We start from the raw sequence: 26,804 nt of genomic DNA, 5'->3' as shown, positions 1-26,804 counted from the left end.
TCTGGAGGATACCCCAGTCAGATCTGAGCATTCCTCTGTCTGCTGGGAGGGGGGGGGTTGCAGTTCCAGGGGTGCTGTCCCCTCCTCCCTGTGCCCCCAAACGCTGGGTGTTTGGACTGGCAAAGTGGAGGGACTGCTGGGAGCGCGTGGCGGGCTCCTGGCCCGGGGAAGACAGACAGCCCAGCAGCCAGAGCCTGGGCAGGTGGAATTGTGGGCCGTTTGCCCAGCGCTGCATCCAAGGCAAATGGCAAATGGGGGGTAGGGACGGGGTGCAGGTGATGTGCGATCTCACCCCCAGGGGGCTTTGTGTCGGGGTTGGCCTGGTCCCCCCCAGGCAAGAGACCAGGCCGGCGGAGGTGGGGAGTGGGGGGGGAGTGCGAGCCGAGGCGGGGGCCGGGCGGGCTAGCGGTCCTCCCGCACTGGCCGGATCTTCATCTCAGAGAACTTGAGTGAGTACTGCCAGCCGGTCCAGGACGACCACTCGACGCCGTCGGCGTAGGAGGCGTGCGCGCCGCGCAGGTACTGCCCGTTGAGGTTGGACGTGTGGCAGTTGCGGTACCACCAGGCGCCGCGGTAGAAGGCGGCGCAGTTGTTGTCCGAGTGGTCGCCGTCGCGGTCCTTGGTGGTGAACCGCATGCCGCTGTGCTTCAGCAGGGAGTCCCCTGTGCGGGCGCGGGGCGCTCAGGCAGGGCGGGCGTGCCAAGGCCCCGTGTGCGCGATGCACCCCCCACCCCCGGCATGTGTGTGCACACACGGACACACGTGCCCCACGTTTACACGCGGTGTCCACGCAGCTGCCAGGAGCCCACGGCGCCCCGTCCCTGGGTCTGGGCAGCCTCTCCCTCCTCACACGCCCCTCCTTGCTCTCTGGCCTCTGCCTCAGAGGAGGACCCAGCCCCGAGGACTGGACGGCGGCCGCCTCACTCCGGAGGCCAGCGGGGCTCGCACCCCAGGGGCCCCTTGTCTGCACAGGGAGCACTCCAGCCTGCGATGCGGACCAGGGTGGGGGGGTGGGGGCGAAGGGGGCGAGGAGGGGAGGGGAAGGGAGGGGAGGGGACGGGAGGGGAGGGGAGGGGCGGGGCGGGGCCTTGCCTGCAGGACCTCCTTGTCCTCCGGCGGGGTGCCCGGGGGCCGGAGCCCTACCTGCGGTGCCCGAGTAGTCGGCCACGGTGAGCGGGTAGCCGTCGTCCTCGGGGTCCACGGAGCGCAGGCCCACCCCGAAGCGCCCGTAGCGGGCGTAGGCCGTGCCGTTGTCGAAGTCCTCCAGGTCCACGTGCAGCTCGTAGGCCGCCTGGGCCGTCAGCGCGTGGAGCCTCTTGAGCCCTGGAGTCGGGGAGAGAAGGCGGAGGGGGGGCTGAGGAGGTGACCCCCCGAGGGAACTGGGGAGGAACAGGAGCTCAGCTCATGGTTGGAGACAGAAAGGGACAAGCACGGGCTGGGTCCGTACACAGCAGGCGCTCAATGAGGGATGAGAGGAAGGAGGGGTGTCTGTGTCTCCTGCTGCCCCAGATGCCTGCGGGAGGCTGAGCGGGCAGGTGTGCTGGGGGACGTGCGAGGGAGGTCACGGCAAGGACAGACGTGCCGTTCCGATGCCGTGTGCGTGTTACTATGTCCCAGCACCCATGGCGGTGACGGCTCAGGGGCCGGTGTCTTGTTGGAACTGGATGGTGGTGATGGCCTCACAGTGCTGAGCTGTGCACTCTGACCCCGTGAATTACATCTCAAAAAACACTCCAAACCACCCTGCCGGTGGGGGTCCGGCACCAAAGGGTCAGGGGTTCGATTCCTGGTCCGGGTGCATGCCTGGTTTCGGGGTTGGTCCCCAGTAGGGGGCATGCAGGAGGCAGCCCATCCATGTTTCTCTCTCTCCCTCTCCCTTTCTCTCTCTTTAGAATCAATAAAAACATTTAAGAATGTTTTTAAAAATCTCACCTGGAGCCACAACCGCCCCCAGATATCTAGGGCCTCAGTTCTGTGATTTAAATGGATGTTACTCTTTAGAACTCTAATGTGTTAGATATTCAAAATGTAAAACACTGAGTTTGAAGGTACAGAGTAAATGATAGTAGTCATCACGTGAACCTAAGCTTTTGGAGGCAGCCGTGGGAGGCGGGTGGCTGCCCTGGGGGGCCAGGCCTGGAGCACCCCCAGCTGGCTGCTCTGGGGGGAGGTCACCGCGGCGGGCAGCAGGGGCTCACCTAGCCAGTGCTCCCCCGTGAGCCTGCCGAAGCCGTCGCGGTACGCCGCCCAGCCGCGGAAGAAGTTCACGGAGCCATCCTCGCGCCGCTGAAACACCTGCAAGGGAGGTGGGGATGGAGCGCTGGCGCCAGCCACCCCGGCCCCCAGGCCTGTCCCCTGCCCTGCTGTCCCCTGCCCCCACTGTCCTCCTCTCACTGTCTGCACACACACACACACACACACACACACACACACACGCACACACACACGCGCGCGCGCGCGCACACACACACACACACACACAGGCGTGGCCCCCAGAGCTCCTGCTCTTAAACCTCTGCCGTCCGGGCAGGGAGGGGTCAGCGGGGGCCTGGGGAACCGGAGGGAGCCCAGCACCTTGGGGGAGGATGGGGGTGCGCAGCCGCGGGGCTGTGACTCGGTGCCGGTGAGCAGCGGCGGCTTCTGTGCCTCCTGTAATAACATTCCCGGTTTGGGAGTCGCCAGTCCCATCGGTTAAATTGCTTTGAAATAAGTACCAGGCTGGCCCCGGCCAGAGCCACCCGAGCGCGCACAGACCCGCTGACAGGCCCTTCCCCCCCCCCCCACGCCCATGTTTCTGTCTAACAAGCCTTTTGCTCCTCGTTTGCCGAGGCCGTGGCCTGGCCACAGGCCCTCCCTCTGGGGGGTGAGGTTTGGCTGCGGAGACAGGGACCTGCCGGTGTCATTACTAAGCAGCCTGATTTCAGCCGCCGAACGGAACCGCCAGGTGCAGGTCTGTCCCTGGGGGACCCCTCGGCCTCAGCATTTGGGCAGCTCTGACGTCAGGCAGTGGGAGAGAGGGGACCCCTGAAACCTGGCCCAGCCCTGACATGTGACCGTGGTCAGAGGGCCGACTCTGCAGAAGGAAACCCACCAGGCTCCCAGGATCTGAGGCTGGAGGGGTATTGACAGCTGCAGATTGCTACCCTGAGCACGCCCGCCCCGCCACTGAAAGGCCTAATCCAGGCAGCAGCTCAGGGGCTCCCTGCCCCCTCCCCCGTTCCCCCAGGAGGAGAAGGCAGCCTGCTTGTGTGTGTGTGGCGGGAGGGGGGGGGGGGAGTATCTGAAGGAGGAATGGGCATTGGTGCCGGACCTGGGCTCCAGAGCACCAGGGAGTTACTCCCCTCCGGAGCCTCAGTTTCCTCATCTGTAGAATGGGATCCTAACCGCACCTCCCGCACAGGCTGTGGCCGTTCACCGAGGAAAAGCAGGGCCTGGCACATCGGTCCTAGGTAAATGCCCTGGAGACAGCGGCCCCGCCACGGCAGGGTCTCCTCCCCTCCCCTCTGCCTCCTTCCTTCCAGAGCTGGGCCCTGTACACTCTCACCCCTGAGCTGCCCCGGGGGGCTGCCCCAGGCCCCTTCCATTCACTCACATGTTCTGCCGTGCACCTCTGCCCCAGGTGCCAGCTGGGGAAACTGAGGCAGGGCCCTTAGGGCAGAGGAACAGGGGAAGCCTAGGCTCTGGGGACCCCCCAGGCAGGAAGCAGGACTGATCTGAGGGGCGAGGAGGGAGGGACCCCAGGATGGCCCGGAGGAGGGACAGGCTGCTGGCCACGTTTCCCCGCTGTGTGGCCTGAGTAAGACATTTGTCCCCTCTGGGCCTCACTTCCTCACCCACCGAGAAGCCTGCCTCCCAAGGCCTCAGCTAGGAGTTAACGGCACAGCGGGTGGTATTATTATTGCCATTGTTGTTGTTTTCCTGTTACTCCTACTCGGAAGTAGGAACTGCAGAAGCGGCTCGACGTGCTGACCCGGGAGGTGCACTCTGCGTGTGACACACGCTCCCTGGTGCCGCTGCCCGGAACGGGAGCTTCCTGGTGACACCTGCCCCTCCTGGGAGGGTCGGGCTCGGTGTTTTACTCTATTCCACTCTCTCTGGCTGAAGCAGCGATGCTGGTCACGGCCCGTTACATGGGTTTCACCGCCAGCCAGCGCATCCGACCCGGTGCCGCCCTCATCCCTTGATGCGATCACATGACCGAGCGCGCGGGCCGGGCTGGGCTCTGACTCGGAGCCCGGCCTCGCCCTGGAGCCGACTCCAGCGCCACGTGCCGGCCAGTGCCAAGTGCACCAGGCCGTCCGCGGGTCCCCGGGCTCCCAGGTGTGCTGGGAGGTTTCCTCCGAGCTCAGGGCGGACTGCAGCTGCGGCTTCCGTTCCAGGGACACTGGATGGCAGGACGTCACCACGCCCAGGCCTCAGCGCAGAGCACGGGTCAGCCCCAAGGCAGACGGGGAGGGCAGCGGGCAAGGAATCGGGCCCCCTCCCCTCCTCTGCCGCCCACAGGACATGGGTCCCGCTTAAGGGAAAGAGGGGAAATGTAGGGAAACAAAATAATTATTCATTTTGAGGCGAAACATCCATGGGCCCAGCCCCTGGGGCTCCTCCGTGGCGTCCGGCTGCGAAGCGAGGGATGGGGAGCCACTGGCGGCGGGGCCTCCTGGGCAGGTGCCACCCGTGGGCACAGACAGCGCCGTTTCCTTGGTGCGAGTCTCTGAAGCCCGCCGCCGCCGAGGGGACTCGGCCAGGAGCGGCCACGTGCTCCTGCAGATGGTGCTGCGGGTTCAAAGGGAGGACTGCGCGGGGCGGCGGGAGGACGGAGGACGGAGGACGGGGCTGGCTGTCCCTGCTCGTCAGGCCGGCTCCGGGGGTCCGGCTCACGCTCCCCAGGTCCGGGTCCTGCCGGGGTCCCTCCCTCACCTGCGGGTTTTCCTGGGTGCCAGAGCGCTGGGCCTGGTTCTGTGGTCACCCCGCACGGGCAGGCCCACAGCCCCCCTCCCCTCAGGCGGGAGGGGGTTCGTGCTCCCATTTCCCATCAGGCAGGTAAGAAAACGAAGGTGTGGAGAGGGGAGGTGACCTCTGCAGCGTTGGGGTGCCTCGAGGCTGGGGTGCTGGACCCACTGAGGCCGGAAGAGGGGGCTGATGGTGCACCAACACCGACAGAGGGGTGCCCCAAGGTCAAGGGGATTGGACATTGCACCCCCACCTGTGAGCCCCCCTGGCCCTCATCGCAGAACCGGGCCAGCCCGGCTCCACGTCTAGCCTGCTCCCTCCCCGACCCGGGCTGGCCCGGGAGGCCCCGTTTCTATCCGGACTCCAGGTAACGGGCGCGCAGTGTGGCCATCCGAGTGCCGGCTTGTGAGGGGGCTGCTGTCCCGGCCCCGTGCGGTGGCCCCGGGCTCACGGGTGACCCTGGCCCTCGGACAGCTCAGAGCCCAGGAGACATGGACGCAGCGGTTCAGGGAGAGCCACCTGGGTCGTGGCGGGTTCCCAACCTGGCAGGCTCCTTCCATCTTTGGGCCTCACTCTCCTCACCTGTAAAGTGGGGATGCAGCAGCCCCTGCTCACAGGGTCTGGTGACGGTTAGCTGTGCTGGCTGATCCACAGCGCCCCGTCATGGTGACAGCTGTGGCTGAATGTGCTGGCAGCGCAGAGGAGGACGAGCCCTGACCGGGGTTGGGAGGGACCCAGGAGGGCTTCCTGGAGGAGGAGGTACTCAGCGGAAAGGCGGATGAGCAGGTCTGGGCAGGTGGACAGAGCTGCTGAGGCCCAATGGGTGGGCACTGGCGGGTCCAAACCCTAGAAGACTGGGGGGGGGGGGCTCTCTGCCACCTTGGGAGGGTCCGCAGGAGGCACCATCCGGGATTTCCCTAGACTCTGAGGAAGCCGCTGTGGAAACCACGTCCTGGCAGCACTGTGCTGGGGTGTCGCTGTGGCGGCCACCGGCCTCTGATTCAGGGGGAAGGAGGGGAGGCTGTGGAGAGGGAGATTCTTGTTTCTAAAGAACAAAGACCGCAGATGCGCGAGTGAACGCAGCCCTTCAAAGGCGGCCCCTGGGGAGGCTCTGCCCGCGTTCCTGGGACGCAGCTGCTGCTTCCGTCCTGTCTGGACACCTGGGGGCCTTCCCCAACCCGGCTCTGCCCCTCCCAGGACGTGTGACCTCCGAGACGTCACAGCCCTCTGAGCCTCAGTTTCCCTCTCTATACAAAGGCAGGGATGCAGGCGGCACACAGTAGGTCTAACTAGCATCTCCTCCCGCCCCTTCAGAACCCGCTGCCGAGCAGAGCCCGCCCGCCTTGTTTTTGACTGAAAATGGCCCCCCCGGGCTTGGCTCCCCTCCACGCTTCCCAGGCTTGGCAGCCAGCGCCTGGCACACACCACTCCGCTGCCACTTAGCAAGTGCCAGGCACCGGCCAAGCCTCCGCGGGCACCGCCCAGCTACCTTAGACGTCTGAAACCCCAACTGCTCTGGGCGGAGGCAGGTGGGGGTGTTGTCACGGCCACGGTGAGGCTCCAGGACGCCCCGGAGCAATGTGCAGGGTGCATCCGGGGGACACAGGGGCCCACTGATGTCACAGCAGGTTCCCTGGGGGCTCAGGCTGGGGCCGGGCCAGCACCGCTGGGGCAGCTCATCTCTCCCCGAGCTGATCCCCCTGCCAGCTGGATGGCTGATGGCTCCTTTGATGTTTTCTAAGCCCAGGAAGGATTTGCCGCCCAGCCCCCCGCCCGCCTGGGCAGCTCAGGCAGAAGGGAACGGGCTCAGTGGGAGGGGAAGGGAGGGTTTCTCCCTCCGTGGAGCCACTCGGGGGCTCTGAGCGAGGGCCTCGCACAGCACAAAATGCCTGCAGAGTGGTCACCGTGCAGAACGGGCTCTGGGCCGCTGGGCTCTGGCGCCGGGGCCCAGCCGGGGCTGAGATGGGAGGTGTCTGCGGTGGGAGATGCTAGGCTGGACCCGAATGAGTTCTGGGGCCCCGGCTGGTAATTTTGCAAAGACGAGGGCATCGCCATCGGGCCCGGGTGGCAGCGCCCGACAGGCAGACCTCCTTGAGGGCAGGCTGTGCCTTTCAACCACCCAGAACCCCCCAGGCCCCGAGCATGGCCGCTGGGCCCAGGCCTGTGAGGAGGCTGAGCCAGACGAGAGGGCCCCCCGGCCGGCCAAAGAGGAGGGGACGCCCCAAGAGGGGTGTGACCCTTCCAGGCCCACAGGGCGAGGGGCGGGGAGCTGGGAACCAGTTCTGTCCCGTGCTTCACCTTCCCAGCGAGGAAATTCAGCCTCTATTTATTCGCATCGTCCCCTCGGGTCCCTGGTCACCCCCCTCCGCCCCCTCACAGGGGAGCAGCCTGCAAAAGACTCTGTGTCTCCCCACCGTGAACCTCGCTATACCATCCCCATTTCACAGATGAGAAAAGCGAGGCTTAGAGAGGTGACGCCACACTGCCGGAAGATGCCAGGAATCGCTCATTTGGCAAGAACTTAGAGCGCGCTGACAGCAAGCAAGGACCACGTGGAGCCCTGAGCGACAGCGGCCACCAGATGATGGGTGGCTGCCGAGGCACCCAAACCCGGCTGGGCCCAGACAGGAAACATGTGACGGTGCCAAGGAGCAGGAGGGGTGGACGCGCGGTCAGGAGGCCTCCCAAAGGACAGGGTGGCTGAGCTGGGCCCAGCGAGGGAGGCCCAAGCCCAGGGTCCCGGTTAGCGGGGGGGGGGGGGGGTCCTTCCTGCCTTCCCCCCTCTTTTTCTGGGGCAGGGCTGGGGGTATGTGCTCACACCAGGCACAGACGTGGCCTTAATGCTCAGCATGACCGTGTGTGGCCTGGGCCGCTGTGGTCTTCCGTGGCGCGGAGGCTGGGCCTCAGCCAGAGCAGCGGCCACATCGGCTGAAAGGCCACCTTGAGGCGTGCGTCCATCTGCCCCCGTGGCCCTCCCACCCCACGGAGCCGGCCTGGCCTCCTTCCCACGTGGCGGCTCCCACTCGGCAGCAGGGGTCCCGGGCCCACGGAATTCCTGCTCCTGGACCGGCTCCCACCCCCAGCGCACCTCAGCCCGCGGTGCCGGGTCCTCCCTCCTGCCCTCAGGAGGAAGCCCGCCTCCCCACCCTCTCCCCCACCCCCGCCTGCCTCCGCCTCATCTCATCTCCCCGGAAGCGCCATACCCCAGCCGAGCGGCCCCCGTGGTCCCAGAACAAGCCCCCCACTCCCTGCTGGCCCCCCACATGTGTTCCCTTCGCCTGGGACACTGTGCCTGCCTCATCCCCCGACCACGGCCCCAGGCTGGGCTCCCCCTGCCCCAGCCCTGCAGCTGAGTCCAGCTCCCCCAGGCCAGGAGCTCGCTGCTGACCCCTGGCCAGTGGCGGAGGCGCGATCAGTGTGTGTGTGACCGTCAGCCCCCCCCCCCCCCCCCCCCGGCTGCGGGAGGTCTGGGTGTGCCCGGCTGGCTGCTCATTGCTGGGTGCCCTTGGGCAAAGCCCTTGCCCTCTCTGAGGCCGCCCGGCCAGCTGGCCGGGGTTGGAGGGGCGGCGGGCGGGGCGGGGCCGCGGCACATGCACCGAGAAGCACCCCTTAGGCGCCCGGCGGCCGAGCCCCCTCGCTGCCCCCTCGCTGCCCGGCTCCGGGAGGCAAGCTTGGTTGGCGTGTCCGGCCCCAGCGCCCTGCCCCCCAGGAGAGCCCCCGGGGCGGCTGCTGGACACGGAGCCTGATGAGGAGGGATGTGTCGGCGGCCAGAGAGGCAGCGACCAGCCCCTCCCACCAACAATGGCGTCTGGAACAGGGGCGATCCTGACAGACGCCCAGAGGGATGGGGAAAGTGTTTCTGACAGAAGCCCAAATGGATATTAACGTTTATGGTGCAAGAGCATCCGGGTGTCTGAGTGGGAGGCCGAGGCCCGCCTCACCCCCTCCCCTCTGAGGCCCGAAGCGGCCCAGGATCTGCCCCCTCCCGCCCAGGATCGGCCCCCTCCCACCCAGGATCTGCCCCCTCCCCCCAAGGAATGGCCCCCTCCCGCCCAGGAACGGCCCCCTCCCGCCCAGGATCGGCCCCCTCCCACCCAGGATCTGCCTCCTCCCGCCCAGGATCTGCCCCCTCCCGCCCAGGATCTGCCCCCTCCCGCCCAGGATCTGCCCTCTCCCGCCCAGGAACGGCCCCCTCCCGCCCAGGATCTGCCCCCTCCCACCTAGGAATGGCCCCCTCCTGAGTGACCATCCGCCCTGTCCTGAGTGCCCGCCGGGAGGCTGGCTCGGTGCAGGGAGTGAGGACGGCGCGGGCGGCGTCTGGTCTTTCATTACGTCTGTCCTGACCCTAACTCTGATTTTCGGGCTCCGGCTGGAGGTTGGTGCGGCTCTTCCCGCTGAGGGTCCCAGCGGCAAACACCGTAACTCAGCCGCTCTGAGTCAGGAAAGCAAAGCGCTCTCAGCCCACGGACCCAGCGCGTTCACTAGGAAACCTCTCCCCGGAGCTCGAGGAGGCGCCGAGGTCCGTCTGTCTGTCTGTCTGTCTGGGCCTGCGGGGAGCCTCGGCGCTCTCCCTCGGGTGCCTAATACCCCCCTTCCCGTGGCACCCCGAGGCAGTGGGGTTCTCGCCCCGTGACCCTGGCTGGGCCGGGGCCTCTGTTCCTGGCCGGGCGGCCCCGGCTGGTTCCCAGCCGGCCTCTCTCCAGGGCACCCTTCCCGCTCAATCAGCCGCGCTGCGTGTAGGTAAGGCCCCGAGTGAGGCAGGCAGCGTCCCCACTTCACAGCCGAAGAATCAGAGGCCCAGAGAACAGGGAACCGCCCGCGATCCACAGGACAGAGCCCGCCAGGCCTGAGCTCCGGGGCAAGGGCCACGCTCCCCGCCTCTGGCAACAGTCCCGGCTCTGCCCGCCCTGCCCGCCCGGACCCTTCATGGCTCCCACGTCCCACCCAGGCAGGACCCAGAGGCGCGAGGAAGCAGGATGGCCCCTCGCCAGGGGACCCCAGTCTCTCCCCCAGCGGCCTCGTCCCCTTTAATCTCCTTCGCGCTCGAGGATGACGCCAAGGAAGGTCAGCGTCCACACACACCGCCCTGGACTCGCCTTAGCAACAGGCGCCGGTTCGGGGTTCACCCGGGACCCAGCCGCGCCCACCCTGCTGGGACCCGCCGCCCTGGGAGGCTCCGCGGACCGGCGGCAGGTAAGGGTCTGTCGTCTGCCCCAAGGTCAGCTCCCCACCTCCACGGGCAGGTGTCCGCGCCGGGGAGCCCCTGGGGGAGCGTACAGGCAGGGCTGTGGGGCCCGAAGGCACTGGCAGGGCCGGGCCCAGGGTGGGAGGCCACTCAGAGCACCGGGTCAGGGCCTCGGTCACCCCAGCGGCCCCGTCGGGAAGGAAGCCGGACACTCACCGTCCAGCCGCCGCCGTCTGTGCGCATGTCGCAGTAGACCTGGAAGCCGGCGGGGTCGTGCGTGGGGAACACGGAGTAGACGCCGTCCTCCTGCCGCCCGCTCAGGAGGACGTCCAGGCAGTCGCGGGGCCGAGCGCCTGAGACAGGGACGTCGTCAGGGTGGCTGTCCGCTGCCAGGCCCCCACCCACCCCTGTCCCGGGGCCTCTGGCTTGTCTGTGCCCCTGGTGTCATTGGGCTCCGGAGCCCCCGCCTCGGGGTCAGACCTTGGCTCGGCCACTCCCTGGGTGGGTTTGGGCGAGTGAGCAACCTCTGAGCCTCGCTTTCCTCACCTGGCAAAGGGGCACAATGGGCCTGGTGGGGCTGGGGGAGGGCTCAGCAGGGGCGCGGCTGGGGCCCCCCGGTGCTGCCGGCAGCAGGAGGTCCTTGGCAAATGGAGCCGGTTTCCTTATCCATGCGGCCAGTGGGGGATGATGCGGGGGAGCGGGGGGGGGACAGAGCTGAGCACCAGGTCACCCCACTCACCGCTGGGGCAGCCCCGGGGCCGCGATCCCCGGGCAGGCGCCCTCTGAAGGTCGGCCTTGACCCGGGGCCGGCTCAGCCCCCGGTCCCTGTGCAGGGCGTCCAGGACGTCGCTGACCAAGTTCACCAGGTGAGCCAGGTGGCCTTGGCTCTCGGAGAGCAGCTGTGGAGCACAGGGGTGGTCAGAGGGGGCAGGGCTGGGACACAGCACGACACGACACCTGCCGGCAGCCCTGTGCCGCCCTGGCCCATCCCAGGCGGTCAGGCCCAGGCGGCTCCCGCCCCGGCGAGGGGCTGGATGAAGCCTGTGGGGCTGTGGAGGCAGCGCCTGGCCTCGGGCGAAGCTGGGCTCCGACCCGACTCGCCCATCTCCCAGCCGTGCGACTGGGACCCACTGCACCGAGCCTTGAAACCGGCTCACGGGGCCTCCCCGGCCCAGACGCTACGGGACCGCTGGTGACTGTGGGAACGCCCGGCCCCGGGGGGGACGGGGGGGGGCCACGGCAGGGGACTCAGGACTGGGCGCCTCTTACGTGAATTCTTAAGGCACCTTCCAGGTCCCCAAATCCCCCCACCCCACATCTCCTCTGATCTCCCCATGGCCTGGAAGGCAGAGGGCTGGATCCGCACACAATAGGGGGACCCTGGACGCCCCCCCGCCCACTGCGCCCCACTAGCCTTCCTTTGACTTCGCGGCTCTCTGATGTCCAGCACCTCCCCTCACCCACAGCGCTGCCAGGAGGGAGGACTGGAGTTGTCCTCTTCCCACAAATGGGGAAACTGAGGTCCAGAAGGAGAGGCCCCTGATGGAGAATGACCTCAGGCCACGTCCCCGTCACTGTGCGGGGGGCCCAGGGTGAGGGCAGTGGCTGGGCCCGGGCTCCGGGGCTGATTCTGGGTTTTGACTCAGGACCTGGGAGTGCAGCTGACGCTCCCCGACCTCAGCTCCCCCTCTGTGAGCCAGAGTAACGGGACCGTGTCTCCAGGTTCATGGCAGCCTGTGTCGGGGCCTGAGGCTAAGCTGGTGTTCTCCGTGTGCTCCCCACTGCCCACGCCCCCTCCCACGCCCCCGGCTCAGGGGGTGCAGCTCAGGGCAGGGCTGTCCCGGGACCTCAGCAGGGCCTGCTGCGCCAAGGGTGTGGGGTCTGTCGCCTACCCTCCCTGGCTCCAGGAGGCTGCAGGGCCCGGGCAGGGCGGCCAGCGGCCAGCCAGAGGGGAGGAGCCTGTCACCGCGGGATTACAGCGTTGGAGGAAGGAACTAGAAGCACACTGGCCGGCAGTTTACGGAATGTGATCCCACTCGTCCATCCGGAAGCAGGGCCTGCAAAGCTTTCATTTGCTGTCAGTTTCTCCTCTGCAGAGCAGGCGATTCAGGGAGGGCCGAGGCCTGGGGGAGCGACGGGGATGGGCAGGCGGGGCTGCGGGCAAGCTCTCCCCCCAGGCGTTAGTGCAGAGGGATGCGGCCAGCCCCTGGGGGTGGGGGTGGAGGAGCCGGGGGTGTGGGGGGCAGAGATCACCCGGCTCATTGGTTACATCCCTAGGGTTCTGCCCATGTTTCTCAGATGACGCAAACTCATGAGAAACTCAGGCACGACCACTCTTGCTAACAGGCGGGGAAGCCCTCGGTTTAGACCAGAAAATGATTCGAGTTAAAATGTACAAATAAACATGCCCCGAATTAATGGGGAAAGTCGGTCCCTGCTGGCTGAGCCGCACGGATGCGTTGAGGAGGACTCGCGGCTTTTAGCGGCAGTGAAATCAGAGTTGCTGGCAGCCCTTAGACAAGGCACTGGCCACGCGGAGCCTCAGTCTGCCCCTCCCTAGAATGGGGCCATGGCCCCGCCTCCTGCCCATTAGCACACGGGTGGGCCTAGCACGCGGCGGTCCGTCACTACTGTGTGAAGGGGTTTTCAGTCGGGGCTCCCGTGGCTGCAACCTCAGCTATTCCCCCGTGACCGGGAAGATGCTGGTGCGCAGGGCCGGGGGCCGGGGGCCGGGGGTGTGCGTCAGGGGCTCTGGCGCCCTGCCAGGTGAGGGCTGTGCTCTCCCCATTTTCCAGGTGAGGAGACCCACCGGGGCGGGCACCTGACATGCCCAGGCCCCACAGCTGGGACTTGACTCTGAGACCCTGAGAGCCGGACCTCCCGGGCCAGGGGCCTCAGTCGTGTGCGCGGGTCCCCTGGTGCGTCTGGGCTGTGGGGACCTGGGAGTTTGGGGTGCAGCCCCGGGTGTGCCTTTTCACAAGTGGCTCTTGCCGTTCTGAGGGGGCGTGGGCCCTGCTTTGAGAAACCTGGTGCGGGCTGACCGGCTGAGGTCCTGGGAGCGTGGGGAGGAGCTGGGAGCCAGGCGACGTGCCCCGCAGGGTACACGGCCTCTGAACCCCCCGGGGTCCTGGGAGATGCGTCACAGGACCTGTGGCTTCGAGGACCTGCCGGAGGGGCCCAATCCTCCTGGGCCTAGGAAAACCGCCCGTCTCCCACGAGCGCTCCCGGCCTCTCGGGTGGGCGGGACACCCCGTCCCGAAGGTGAGGCGTTTGTGGGCCAGGCCTGGCTGACCAGGGCCAAGCCACATGGAGAGCAAGGTGGGGAACCCAGATCACCCAGAATTCTGGAGGCCCCCCGAGCCCTGCTGATGGGGGGCAGGATGTGCAGAGGGCCCTGCTGATGGGGGGCAGGATGTGCAGAGGGCTGCAGTGGCAAGGCAGCTGAGCACCCACCCCTCACCCGGGAGGGGAAGCCGCCTTCCCATCAGTCACCTGGGCAGGGTGGCGAGGACTAATTCCTCCAGCTGCAGCCTGGGGGGAGGAAGAGACCACTGCTCTGGTGCTGTGGGGTGACCGCACGCCTGCTCAGCCCGGCGTCCGGACGGGGCTGGGGCTGTTGTCAGGGGCGGGGCTTGTCCCCTAGTCTCTAAGGACCCGAGTCACAGGGCGACGGGGTGCAGGCGGAGGCTGGGCCAGGTGCCAGAGGTCAGAGGCCAGGACTGACCTGGCCACTGTACCTGGGGGAACCCCTGCCCCGTTCCGGGCCTGCTTTTCCCAATGAAAGTGGTGGGAGACCAGTGAGAGGCCCCGAAACCCCGGTCCTAGGCGGGAAGTTCCTGCTGAGCTCCAGGCGGTCAGCACTGGGAACCCTCCCCCCAGCTCTCCTGGTCGGTGCTGCCGGGGCCTGGCTTGGCCCGGGGGTGTGGTGGGCAGGCTGGGGGGATGCTGGGCCCCTCACGGTCCCTCCTTCCCCGGACAGCTGGGCAGTGAATGGGGTAGATCTGGGGAGTGAGTGCAGCTCTCTCTGGCCATGTGGCACCACCGGGAGAGGGCTTGCCACTGACCTTGAACCTCAATTTGCTACTGAAGGTCATGATCAGCCTCCCCAGCATCTTACCTGCACTGAGCCCCTGGGAGGCCCCACAAACCCTGACTGCTGGGTGCCAGGGGGCCACACGGATATCCGGGATCGCTGTGTGGCCTTGGACAAGAGGCAAAGCTCTCTGAGCCTTGTCTGCAGGAATAGCCACAGCCCCTGGCCCCAGGGCACCGGGGGAATCAGTGAGGCCATGGGCATTCCGTGCCCAGCACAGGGCTGGCACACAGTAGCAATAACCCCATCCTCCCGCCAAGCCCTCCAGCTGCGACCCTGCCCCTTACCTGGAGGAGGTGGGCCTGCTCGCCCTGCAGGGCACTGAGGCCCTGGCCCAGCGCGCCGTGGCTTTTCCGCAGCCCCACGCACTCCGCCTGCAGCTCCGAGGCCCGGGCCAGCAGCCGGGGCAGCTGGTCAGCCAGCGTGTCCAGCAGCTCCCGGTCCTGTTCGCCCACCAGCTGTGGCTCGGCCTGGCGCTCGGTCAGCGCCTGCAGCACGGAGGCCTGGGCGCCCTCCAGGCGGGCGAAGCCGTCGGCAAGGTCGGGGCAGCGCGGGTCGATGAGGATGCTGAGGCGTGAGCTGTCCGCTCTCTCCACGGTGACCAGGGCGCTGTTGGCTCCCGCCGGCCCCGTGCTGACCACGGGCGGGAGGGCCGTGCCAGGCGCGTGCGTGTGGTTCAGGAAGAGCACGGCCCCGGTGACGGCCACGGCCAGCAGCACGGCCAGGGAGAGCAGCACCGTGCACAGCACGCAGCCACAGCTCGGCCGCTGCACAGGCACACGGACACAGGGACAGACAGACGGACGGACAGGAGAGAGAAGAGGCAGCATCAGGGCAGACCTGGGCCTGCAGCTCCGCCCCGTGGGGAGGACCCGGCAGCCCCAGGTCGGGGCCTCTGGACAAGGCTCAGGGGTGCCCTTCTTGGGGGAGGGAGTCACAGACAGAGATGAGAGACAGAGACAGACACCCAAAGACAGGGCAGGAGCAAGAGATGCCGGGGCACAGAGCTGGAGAGGATGGAAAGGGAAACCGAGGCTGAACCCATGCAGAGGGTGACCCTGCCCTGCCGCTGGCCCCGCCCTGTCCCCCTCAGCCGGCTCAGGGCAGGACCGTCCTCCCCAGCGAGCCCTCGGGGTCTGCACAGGCTGGAGGGGCGCGCTCCCACTCGGCAGCCAGCCAGGCTGGGCTCAGTCCCCACGCTGCGCTTTCCTGTGGGGTGACCTTGGACGACGGACCTCACCTCGAGGAGCCTCGGTGTCCTCACCTGTAAAATGGGGGCAGTGATGACATGCCCCGCCCCGCCCCGCCCCGGGCACCTGCCCTACACTCCGGGAGGGAGAGCTGTGACCGTGGCAGCAACGCTGCCACACGCTGTCGCTCCGCCACGCGGACCGAGCGGGCGCCCATCCCCGAAGCTCCCTTCACCCTGGAGCACCCACATCCCGAGTCCCAAAGCCTGTGCGGGCCCGTGAGGCTGCCACGAGTCCCGGCACCCCCTCTCCCCCGCCCCGAGTCCTCCCCTCCCACCCGCAACCCCACCCCTGCTCTCCACAGAGCAGGTCCCCGCAGGAGAAACAGAATGAACACCCGGGGTAGAGAGCCACTGAGGGGGGAAAGGGCCTCCTCAGGAGGCGAGGGCTGGGGCGACAGGGCAGCTGTGACTCCCAGGCCAGAAGGATGGAGGCGGCGGGCGGGTGAGAACTGGAACTGGGTTCTGGACGCGGGGGCGGGGGGGGGGAGGGGCCTGGCCACAAAGGAAGCCGGGACCCAGTGCAGCTGGCACTGAGGCAGCACCGAGGCCCAGTGGCAAACCCAGACTCACTGGACCGAACCAAGCTGTCACGGCCCAAAGGGAGCTCGGAGAACGCCACCGAGCATTTGCCGCAGGGGGAACCGAGACCCAGAGAGGGCAAGGGGCTTGCCCAGGGTCACACAGCACATCAGAAGCAGAGCTCGGACTAGACCCCCAGCCTCCTGCCTCCAGCCCCCTAAAGACTAAATGTCCCCCCATTCTCAGCTTTCTGGATTCGGTGCTTCTTTAAATGAGTGAGTGCACGAGGCGCGATGGGCTCGGGCAGCGAACACCAGCGGCTCTTCCTGCCTCCTGCTCAGCGGGCACGGAGCGGCGGGAAGCGCCTGGTGTTTATTTCCCGCCCGAAGTGGTATTTCTGTGTGGCTGGCGCCGGGCGCACCTCCTCTCTGTTTTCCACGTTTTCACAGCTCTGACGTGGGGATGCATCTACAACTGTCACCGACAGCTTGCTTGCTTGCTTAGTGACACGTAAGGTAGTGCGTCCTCTCACATCACACAACAGGGCTCCCTGTGAGGAGACGTGGTAGAGCAAACCGCCTCTTCGCCACAGACGCACACGCTGCACGGACTCCTGAGCGCGCTGCGGCCCCGGGGGAGGCTGGGCCCGGGAGGAGGGGGGCGGTGGCCGCTGGCACGCAGACCCCAGGAAGCCACCCGCGTTATTGGCGAGCTGAGGGAGAGAATTCCTCAGCCCAGCGACTTCCAGCCGGTGTGGCACAAGAATTCTGAAAACATGCACTACCTGGCTGTTTGGTCAGGGGCACTGACCTTTCCCCCCTTGGACTGTCAAAAAGGAAAGAAAGACAACACAACAGTAGCTGTCCGGTGTGAATGCCCTGTCTTGACCCAGACATGTGTGGGTCATATAATAGTGTTGCATCTATTGGTCACGTCGAATAACAAGGTTGTGTGTGATTGTTAATTCTTGGTACTAGAAATCCTTATGTACAAGTATAGGCACCTGACTTTTTTAAAGAGTCACTTTGGAGCAAAAAGGATAGGTAATTGCTGTACCATATTTGTGTGTGTGTGTAAATCAATCAAAATTATACCCATTTTTTTGTCAGATCAGCACAAAACACTCCCAAGCCCCAGGTCCCTGGCCAGAAGGCAGGGTCTTGAGGAGAAGAGGGGCTCGGGAAAGCTGCGGGGTCCCCGGGGCAGGGCCGCAATGGGGCGTGGAGGTGAAACGGGCCACTCAGCAGGGAGAATTCGTCCTCCGAGGTCACCGCAGACACCAGTGCTGCGCGCTCCATCGGCTGCGTTGACGGCCGTGCCAAGGAACCTGCCCGAGGTAACGTGGGGGCTTTGGGCCTGAGCACCCAACCCGGTGTGCCGCGGGGCGCAGCCCGGGAGCCAGCCTTGGCCGTGGGGGAGCGGGCAACACCCTGCAGGCTGCCAGGCGGGGGGGTGGGGGCACACAGGCCCCCCTTCCAGTGGTGAGGAGCGGGAGACCGGGCAGGAGAGGAGCCTGGGTTCAAGGCTTCCTGCTGCCCCAACCGGAGGGACATGGTTTTGTCCCGTGTGACCCCCGTGCCAGCTTGCCCACGGCCAGGCTGCCCTGGGAGTCCCGGCGAGGTGAGGACGAGATGGGCTCCTGCCAGGGAGGCAGGGAGCCCCAGAGGTGCCTCAACTGCGGGTGGCACCTGTCCCGCTGCCTCCTCTGAGTCCCAGCCTCCGGAGGTGGACATGGGGTCCGGCCTCCGCCTGCTTCCTTGTTACCTAAGGGAACGGGTGACGGCTGCGCCTGGTGGACCGAGCCAGGCTCCGGGACCACGGGAGGAAGGAGGGTGCCTCGCTCCGGGAGGCGCCGGGAGGCCGAGACCAGGCCCAGCGCCCCAGCCCCTGAGCGACAGCAGCCACCAGATGATGGGTGGCTGCCGAGGCACCCAAACCCGGCTGGGCCCAGACAGGAAGCACATGTGACGGGTGCCAAGGAGCAGGAGGGGGGGACGCGCGGTCAGGAGGCCTCCCAAAGGACAGGGTGGCTGAGCTGGGCCCAGCCAGGGAGGCCCGAGCGTCTTTTCGTGGCCCCGCCCACCCCGCTTTGTGATGACACCTGTCTGTGAGTTTGTTTCCCCCCCCCCCCACCAGACTGAGCCCCCGAGGCCGTTTCCCGGCTGCCTCTCCTGGTGAATGAAATGCAGCAGGTTTAGGTTAGACACCAGGAAGAACTTCTCAATGAGAATCTTTTTTTTCTTTCCGGAGTGTTTTTAGAAAGTTTGGAAGTATTCAGAGAATTGCCTGGGTAGGTCAGAGGTGGACGCCCTGTGGGGTGGGGCTTGGTTGGGGGGCTACTCAGAAACAAGCCCCCACCCCGGGAGATGGCTCCATGGTGACTTGCTGGCCCCCCCACACCAGGGCGAGAAGAATCGTGCTACTTCTATATCCTTTCATCTGAGCGACCCGAGCTCCTGGCAAATATTCCACCATCATCTCCTGCCCGGAGGCTAATGAAGTCGCATCTTGGCCAAGGTCACCCAGCAAAGCAGGGGCTGAGGCAGATGGGGGACAGAGCTGGCAGCGGGTGCTGTGCGTCTGGGAACCACGCAGCCGGGACCTGGAGCCGGCTCCCCGGGAATTACACGACACGGCCGCGCAGGCCGAGCGGAGAGAGGACAGCCAGCCCTCCTCCCTTCGTCTTCCCCCCGAGGCTCGTTGGCGCCCGGGAGGGCCCAGGTTTGGATCCCGGCTCCAGCTCTCTTAGCCTCAGTTTCCTCATCTGTCAAATGGGCCAATCATCCCTGCCGCCAACCTGCCGGGGTGGCTGTGACTAAGGAATGAGAGCCGTGGAGGAGGGGCCGGCTGTGCTCGGAGCGTGGCACTGGCATGTGTCTCCCAGAAAAGGGGCCGCATTACAGAGCGCAGGCAGGCCCGGCTGCGGGAGCTGGGAGGTCAGGTCACGTTCAGGTGGCAGAGGGGTGATCCGGACACGGACAGTTTGCCGAAGGCGACAGGCTGCTGTGAGAACCACCCTCCTGGAGGGTGCACAACGCTTTACTGTTTGCAAAAACACCCCATGACTTCACGTGACCCGCCCAGCAGCCCTCAGGAAGCCAGGGGGACGCGGGGATGGTGGGTCCGTTTTACAGACGGTAAAGTCCAGACCCGGAGAGGAGGAGTCGCTGAGCCAGGCTCACAGCACGCCGATGGCTGAGAGGGACTAGGAGGAGGGCCCCGGGGAGCAGGCCTGGAGGGAGCAGGGCCATAAAGGCTCTCCCTTTCTTTTTTTAAAAAAAAATATTTTTAAATTGATTTTAGAGAGAGGGGAAGGGAGAGATGGAAATATCAATGAGAGAGAAACATCGATCGGCTGCCTCCTGCACGCCCCCTACTGGGGATCCAGCCAGCAACCCGGGCCAGTGACCTCTTGGTTCATGGGACGAAGCTCAACCGTTGGGCCACCCTGGCCGGGCAGGGCTCTCCCTTCGACAATCACAGGAAAGGCCTCGCCTCTTATCCGAAGCTTCAGACAAGCCTGGAGCGGGCATAGTGCATAGCCGTCTACGCTGGGGCGCGAAGGAGCTGCAGGTGAGGCAGTGTTTGATACCGGCCCACAGCCCTCCGCTGCCTCTGATGGCAAAGGGCAGACAGCTGGACCCGGGCCTGGCACAGCTGGAGCAGGTGTCCCCAAGGAGCAGCAGAGGGAGGCGAGGGGGGCCCGCGAGGCCCCGACACCACATTTCACAGATCCCTCAGAAGCCACGTCCCTTTGAGACCCAGCAGCCCTGGCTGGCTCCTCTCCCGCAGCTCCTCCTGGCCGAGGCTTCATGCCGTTCAATTCAACAAATATCCCGCAGCTCCCAACCTGAGCTGCCCAAAGGGCAGGAGCCTGGGCCCAGGGGGAGACCCCAGGATGGGGACCCAGAAGGAGCATATGTCCTAAGGGAGCTCCTGATAGAGGAGAGACTCAGAGCTAGGGCACAAGGCAGTGAGGTAAAGGCAGCTGAGCAGCACAGGCAAAATACCACTGGGCATCAGGGAGGGCTTCCTGAAGGAGGAGGCATGTAGTAGGTATTCCCTAAGGGAAGGGTTCTGTGTGTGTGTGTGTGCGCACGTGTGTGTGTTGGGGAGCTAGGTGCAGCCAACAAGATGAGACAACAAAGGTTTGGACATGGACAGCCTCGTGTGGGACCAGGGGTTGGCAAATGACAGGCAACCAGTACCGGTAAGGGGGCTAATAAACAGGAAGAATGGGCCAGGCTGGGGGTGGCCTTGACTGACAAGTCTGGAAGGTAAGACTATTGTTGCCAAGAGGGAGAGAGTCAGATTTCAGCAAGAGAAGACTACCTGGGGATGGCCGGGTATGGACCTGACCTAGCAGGGCACAGACCACCCAGGAGGCACGGGACCCTCGGGTCAGGCCTGGCTTCTGAGCCCTGCTCTCCCGCTAACATGCTCTGTGACTGCCTCTGCCACTCTGAGCCACCAGCCCCGTGTGACTGGGCAATGTGCGTCCCTGCCTAGACCCCGGGCTGCTGTGGGGAGTGAGCTTTGCAAACTGTAGAGGGCGGGCCCCACACCAGACAGAATGTGCGGTTGCTGCTGCCCACAGTGAGGGGCCGTGGCCGCCCCTGCCGCCCCCCTCCTGCCGCGCACACACGAACTGTTCCTTCCCCAATGACATCTGTCTGGGAGAAATTTGAAATTTAAAATGGGCAACCCCATTAATTCCTCTCCTTGGTGAGCGGGCCTCATCTCCCCGTCCTGTACCCCAGTCTCATGGCGGCCTGGCCTGGGGCAGCCCCAGGGCTATGCCTCCCCACAGCTCCTCTCTGACCCGCCTGGGCTCCGCCCCCACCTCTCCCGGTGCCCAGCCCCGGCCCCGGCCCCCTCCAGGCCTGCCCACGTCCACTGCCCCTGAGGACACAGCAGGGAGGGTGGGCTGCACAGACCTGGCCCTCACAGGCCCTGGTTGGAGCCCAGCAGAGCTGTGTGGCTGCAGCAGGGCAGCCTCTGAGCCTTGCTCTCGGCTGCAAAGCTGGGGGCTCACCGGCAGCCTTCCCCCAGGAGGCAGACACTTACTGACCCTCTGCTGTGTGCGTGTGCGGGGAGGGGAGCTACCGTGTGAGCATTCGGAGGAGACATGTGTGTGTGTGTGTGTGTGTGTGTGTGTGTGTGTGTGTAGGGGAGCTACCGTGTGAGCATTCGGAGGAGACGGGTGTGTGTGGGGGGTCAAGTCTTGGTCCTGAGGCTCAGGTTACCGTGCCAGGCACCTGGCACAGGGTGGCACTCAGCTCAGTAAGTGGTTAAGACGCCCTTGTAGAGGCGATGAAACAGACTCAGTGAGAGGTCACTCAGCCAACTACAGGGCAGGTCCCATTGTGAATTTAAAGGTCCCCCGGACACACACGCGCACACCGGGGGCTCCGATGGAGGCACAAGGGGGCCCTCCTGCAGGGGCACTGCCCCATCCCCAACCCCAACTTCAGTCCTCCTCTGGAGGAGAAGGAAAGAAGGGCGCCCGCCCTTCCCCAGGCCTCCGAGCCTCGCGGGGATGCCCCCCAAACTCCACCCGGGGGTTTGGCGTCCATCATCCCGCCAGTCGGAGCGGCCACCGCCCGGGCCCGGGGTGTCCCCACGCCCCTGGCCTGCGCCTACCTGAGGCTTGTCGCGCGGCTGGTCCTCAAGTTGAGACGCGCCGCCCATGGTCTCCCACCGCTCCTGGACCATCCCCGGCAGGACCGGGACGGCGGCTGCCGGCTGCGCGGAGCGGCTGCCGAGCGCAAAGGATCCGCGGTGGGCGCGGGCTCGGGGCGCCTCCTGCCCGCCGGATCCCCGCCTCCGTGCCCCGCGCGGGGCGGCCGGGGCCAGCGGGAGAGCGTTTGCAGGTGTGTGTGTGTGTGCACGGTGTGTGTGCACGGTGTGTGTGCACGGTGTGTGTGCACGGTGTGTGTGCACGGTGTGTGTGCACGGTGTGTGTGCACGGTGTGTGCTGCGGGTGAGAGCGGGAGCGCGAGAGCCGCCCGCCTGCCCGCCGCTCCGCGCCCGCACCTCCCCAGCGCGCTCCTCTGCCTCCGCCCTCCTCCTCCCTCCTCCCTCCTCCTCAATCTCCGCGTGGTTTTTTCTTTTTTTTGGTCTCGGACTCTCTGCTTTTTATTGCTCCCCGGTCTCCCTCTCTCTCACAGACACAGACACACTCACACTCACACACACCCCGCAGGCTGCGGTGGTTACATCCCACCCCACGAGGCCCGGATAAAGGAGGCGGAACGGGCCCAGCGGGAGGGCAGCACGCGCCGCAGACAGCCCGGCCCTCGCCCGCCCACGGGGGCCTGAGCGCCCCGCGGCGCCCCCTCGCAAACTTCCGCCCCGGCCGGACTCCAACGGGCCGTGCGCCCGGCGCGGTGCCCGGCTGGTCCCATGGGCGCCCTCGCCCGGCCGTCGGGCGTCCCCCGGGAGCGCTCTCTGAGGGCGCGAGGCGCACCCCAGGCCCGGGCTTCGGGGAGGAGGCGCGGCGCGGCCACCGGGTTCCTCCCGCTGCGGGAACACGAGGTCTCGTTCCGGGCTCGGGGCTGGGGGGCGGGCCCGGGAGTCTCCGGCCACCGGGACCAGCCCTTGGGGACCCTAGCGCGCGCGGTCGGCCCTGGGGGCGTCTCGGCCGAGCCTCAGACCTGCGTCCGCCGAGCAGGGCCTCCCGACGCCTCCGAGCTCAGGCGCCTGCGGCCCGAGGGGGGGTCCCCGCCGCCACGACAGCAGCCCGTGCCGCGGCGGCGAGTGCGAGCCGACCCGCGCTCCGCCCGCGCTCCCGGCCCTTCGCCGTCTCAGCCGCCGCCGCCTCCTCTGCGGGGCGGGGCGGGAGGTGAGCCCGGAGCGGCCTTCCGGGTCGCCCCCTCGCGCCGGCAGCGCTTTTAAAAGCCTGGCGTCCGCCGGGAGGTGATTGACAAGCCCTCCGTTTGCCTCGTTAACGAGCTGCTATTGCGGCTTCTGACCGGGAGCCGCCCACGCCGCCCAAGGCCGGTCCGCCCCGGGGAGCCAGGCCGACTGCCCCCCCCCGCCCCTGCCTGTGGCCCCTTCTCTTCTGCTCCCCCAACTGCAGAATAGACCCCGTCTCGCCCCCACTTCTCCCCAAAGTTGTTTTCCGGCTCCCGGGGCGTCTTGGCCCGCCACGCTGTTCCCTGGCACCGTCTCCGTCTCTCCCCCACTGGCTGCCAGTCTGTCGTCCCATCTTGGTCCCCCTCCGCGGTCCTCTCCGCGCCCCACACTGGCGGGCCGGCTGCCAGGGGGTGGGGGCTGCGCTCTGGGCCGGAGAGCGGGGGCGGGAGGGGGAACTGTGTGCCTCCTGCCATCTGAGTAGCTGTCATTCACCCCCTGGAAGCTGCGTTCACAGCCCACCCCACCGGCTGCTGTCCGCCGCCTCGTCCTGTCCTTCGAAGGCTGCCCTGCGGCTCGCCTGCAGCCTGGCTGCCCTGCCCACGGGAGGCTGCCCCGCCAGCTGGCCAGGACCCCATAGCGCTGGCTGGGTCAGGGGACCCGTGTGGAACCCTGGCCCCTGGCTCTTTCTGGGCCCCGTGCCCGTGGGTTAAAGGGGCTGGCAGGTCATTAGGGCAGAGAAGTGTGGCGGGAGGCACACGGCCCTGGCTCTGTGGCCCGGGGCCAGCTCCTCGGCCTCTCTGAGCCTCGGTTTCCCCGTGTGTACCAGAGGGTTAGCAGCACCCTCTTCAGGAGGGCTCCTGGGACGTTCTGAGAGTGCGTGGGAGCCCCTGAGCAGGGTTCAAACTCTCCCGCTGGGACCTGGGCAGCTTTCCTGTCCTGGCCAGCCTCAGTTTCCTCATTGAACAAGAAATCGCAACCTCCCCCTCTCAGTGGGGAACTGGGAGGTTGCAGGCACGCGGACTTCCTCTCTGTGATTCCAGTTTGAGGAGGACAGGGCGTGAACTCCAGCCCTGACGGTGCACAGACGGAAGAGCGGCCTGCGGGAGACAGACCTGAGATTCTGAGTGATGTGGGGGTGAGTGGGAGCTGGGGGGGTGGGGGAGGCTGAAGGGGAGGGTCCTAGGGGCCAACAGAGGTTCTGAGCATGTGCTCCAGGGAAGGCATCCTGAAAAGGGGCATGAGCCAGAACACGCACAAAAGCGGGACCTCTGGATGTTAGGGAGGAAGGCATTGCGGGCGGTGAAGCCGCAAAGCGAAGGCTGAGAATGAAAAACAAATAAAAAAACAAACAAACAAATAAAAAAACAAAGCCGAGATTGGAGTGACCAAGGGCGCTGGCGGCAGGATCCCCCAGGCTGCAGGAGGGCAGCTGGACAGGTAAGCGGGCGCCACCTAGCGGCTCCTCCTGGCACTGTGAGCTGTCAGGTTGTCTCACCTGTTCAGCCTCAGGTTCCTCACTTTCCTGCCTGCGGGGTGGTGCCGTGAACGCGTGTCTGGGGCAGTCTTCACCCATCACCCTCCCCCCAGCTCAGCACCCAGAGGAAGAGTCAGGCCTGGGGCAGCTTTAGCGTGAGCCCGCAGGCGTGTGGGCAGCGCTTTGCACGCGACGCTTGTCTGACACTCTCAGGGCATTTTCTGGGAAGAGGCACCGGCCACCCTGTCTCGGTTCATTGGCCCTGAGGTCAATGTGAGGAAAAGCTCAGCGGACCCCACAGAGGGAACGGGGTCCCACCCGCTGACTTCTTTTTGCCAAAGCTGTTGGCCCAGAGCCCAGGGAAGGGCCCAGGGGTGCCCAGCTGGCCAGGAGGAACGGGACTCTCCAGCCAGCCCAAGGCAAGGCATTCAGGCACCCACTGGGACCTCAGGGGAGCGGGAACCAGGACCTCGGGGCTGCATGGCACCCCTGCCCACTCCCTGCACACCCACTCCCCCTCCTTCCCTGGCTCACCGATTCTGTGTTCCCACTTTTCCTGCCTATGGCCACCTAGACGTGGCCCACCAACACGTTTCGTTTCAACCCCAGAGAGGTCTGCGATCCATCCTGCTGATCCTTTAGAGCCAGGACATGTCCATCATAGGTCATCAGCTGGCCAGAGGTGCCCACCACAGTTTGGTGGAGGGCACAGCTGTGAGGGTCCTGGTGCAGGCGTCTCCCTTGGCAGGGCAGGGGCACAGGGCGGGCAGTGAGGCGTGCCAGCCTTGGAGGGATGGAGAAGAAGAGAGCCAATGAAGGAGACGGAAAGAGTGGCCAGGGGTGTCAAATGACAACATTCAGGGTGCCTGCCCTTCGACTGGCTGTGATCTGTTGAGCATCACCCCTACACTCAGCCCTGTGCTGGGCACCCTGCATCCTCCCAGCCACCTTTGTAAGAGGGAGGGATGGTTCTCCCCATTTCACGAACGAGAAACTGACTCGGACAGGTAAGTTACATAACGTGGGTAATGGTGCCATTAGTAAACTGATATAATTAATAGCTACCATTCGGAAAGCATTTTCCGTGTGCTGGTTACCTTTCATTAACGATATATCTATTTCATGCCATCTTCGCTGAAAACCTGTGGGTGTTATTCATATCCTCATTTTATAGAGGAGGCGACTGAAGCTCAGAGAGGTTAAGTAACGTGGTCAAGGTCACACAGCAAGGGTTGGGGCCAGAATTGGAAGCCTGATCTCGGCGTGGCCAGAGCCCGTGGCTCTTTCTCGCTGGCCTCCTTCCTCTTGGCTGGCTGGAACTGGGCCTGAGCCACTCCGTGCGCGCTGCGGAGCGGGTGTGTGCAGCGGGCTCGGCGGATGTTGAGTGTGCTTGTCTCCGGGGCCCTGGGGGACGAGCTGGTCAGGAGGCGGGGCCCTCTGGCCATCGGCCACTCAGCCCCTGCCCTGCACTGGGAGGGCCCTCGGCACTCTCCGTAAAGCCGTCTCCACTGAACGCTGACAGACGCATTTATCATTAAAAATAAATTTGTCTGGCTTCCGTGGCGTGGAAAGCGACTGCGCCGTGATTCAGTGGGCTTGTCAGCCTCGCTGTTAGGCACGGGGAGCGGAGCGGCTGGGCGGTCTCCAGTGCCAGCGCCTCGCTTTCTGCAGCTGGAGCCAGACAAGTACGGCGGGCTGACATTTAATTTAGCATCCAACATACCTTGCCATAAACCCATAATACAAAGGCGGGGGTGGCTGGGGGGCTGCCAAGCCCAGCGCGGGGGACGGGGAGGGGTGGGCGGGGAGTCCAAGTGGTAGGATGGATTTCTTTCCTTCTTCTTCTTTTTTATTTTGCTTTGTCAACACTGAGTGGGGCTGACAGACGAGAGGCCGCGCTCGGAGGAGAATTAGCACGGAGTGACTGCATGTGTGTGAGCGTGTGAGCGCTTTCTGTGTGGACGCGCTGCGCATGGGCGGTGGGTCTGCGCCCCGGTCCACTGGGCTGCGGTGTGTGGCATCTTGTGGCGCATCCGTCAGATGGTACCAGGGAAACACGTGCCAAGGCCGGGTCCAGCAGGCTAGGACTGGGACCCGGAGCGGGGTAACTCAACCGGATGGTCGAGCCAGCACTGCCCATTGGTCTTTGCGTCCCCGGCCTCCCCACAGCTCCCCCAACACTTAGTAACACAGAGCGGGAGGGAAGGAGCGATGGGAACAGCCGGAGCGCAGCTCTGGATTGTGATTCAGCAGCACCGTGAGGCAGTGGGCTTGTCAGCGGGCGGACTAGCTGGGTGTGAGAAGCTGAGGAGGGGAGGGCAGGACCCAGGAGGGAGGCAAGGATCCCAGGGGGCAAGGAGGCAAAAGCAGCCGGGAGGGGTGGGGCTGAGGGGGTGGGAGAGGAGCAGAGGGAGCGGAGAGAGGGAGAGACGGAGCCCGCCCAGCCCCGCCCTCCGTCCTGGCTGGGAGCCCG

The 26,804-nt window shown here is 66.0% G+C and overlaps 1 protein-coding gene across 1 annotated transcript; it reads right to left on the bottom strand.

Annotated features, from left to right (window-relative positions):
- Positions 1-402: 402 nt before the first annotated feature.
- On the bottom strand, positions 403-21,714 carry FIBCD1 (fibrinogen C domain containing 1; the record flags this gene model as incomplete). Its single annotated transcript, XM_079790602.1, has 7 exons — positions 403-662; positions 1,144-1,323; positions 2,199-2,295; positions 10,352-10,488; positions 10,875-11,034; positions 14,516-14,995; positions 21,643-21,714. 7 exons carry the CDS (start codon positions 21,712-21,714, stop codon positions 403-405), a joined length of 1,386 nt encoding a protein of 461 aa, XP_079646728.1.
- Positions 21,715-26,804: the final 5,090 nt, after the last annotated feature.

Source organism: Cnephaeus nilssonii, assembly GCF_951640355.1.
Source record: "Cnephaeus nilssonii genome assembly, chromosome: 14".
Classification (NCBI taxonomy): domain Eukaryota; kingdom Metazoa; phylum Chordata; class Mammalia; order Chiroptera; family Vespertilionidae; genus Cnephaeus; species Cnephaeus nilssonii.
This window is presented reverse-complemented; position numbering and strand designations above follow the sequence as displayed.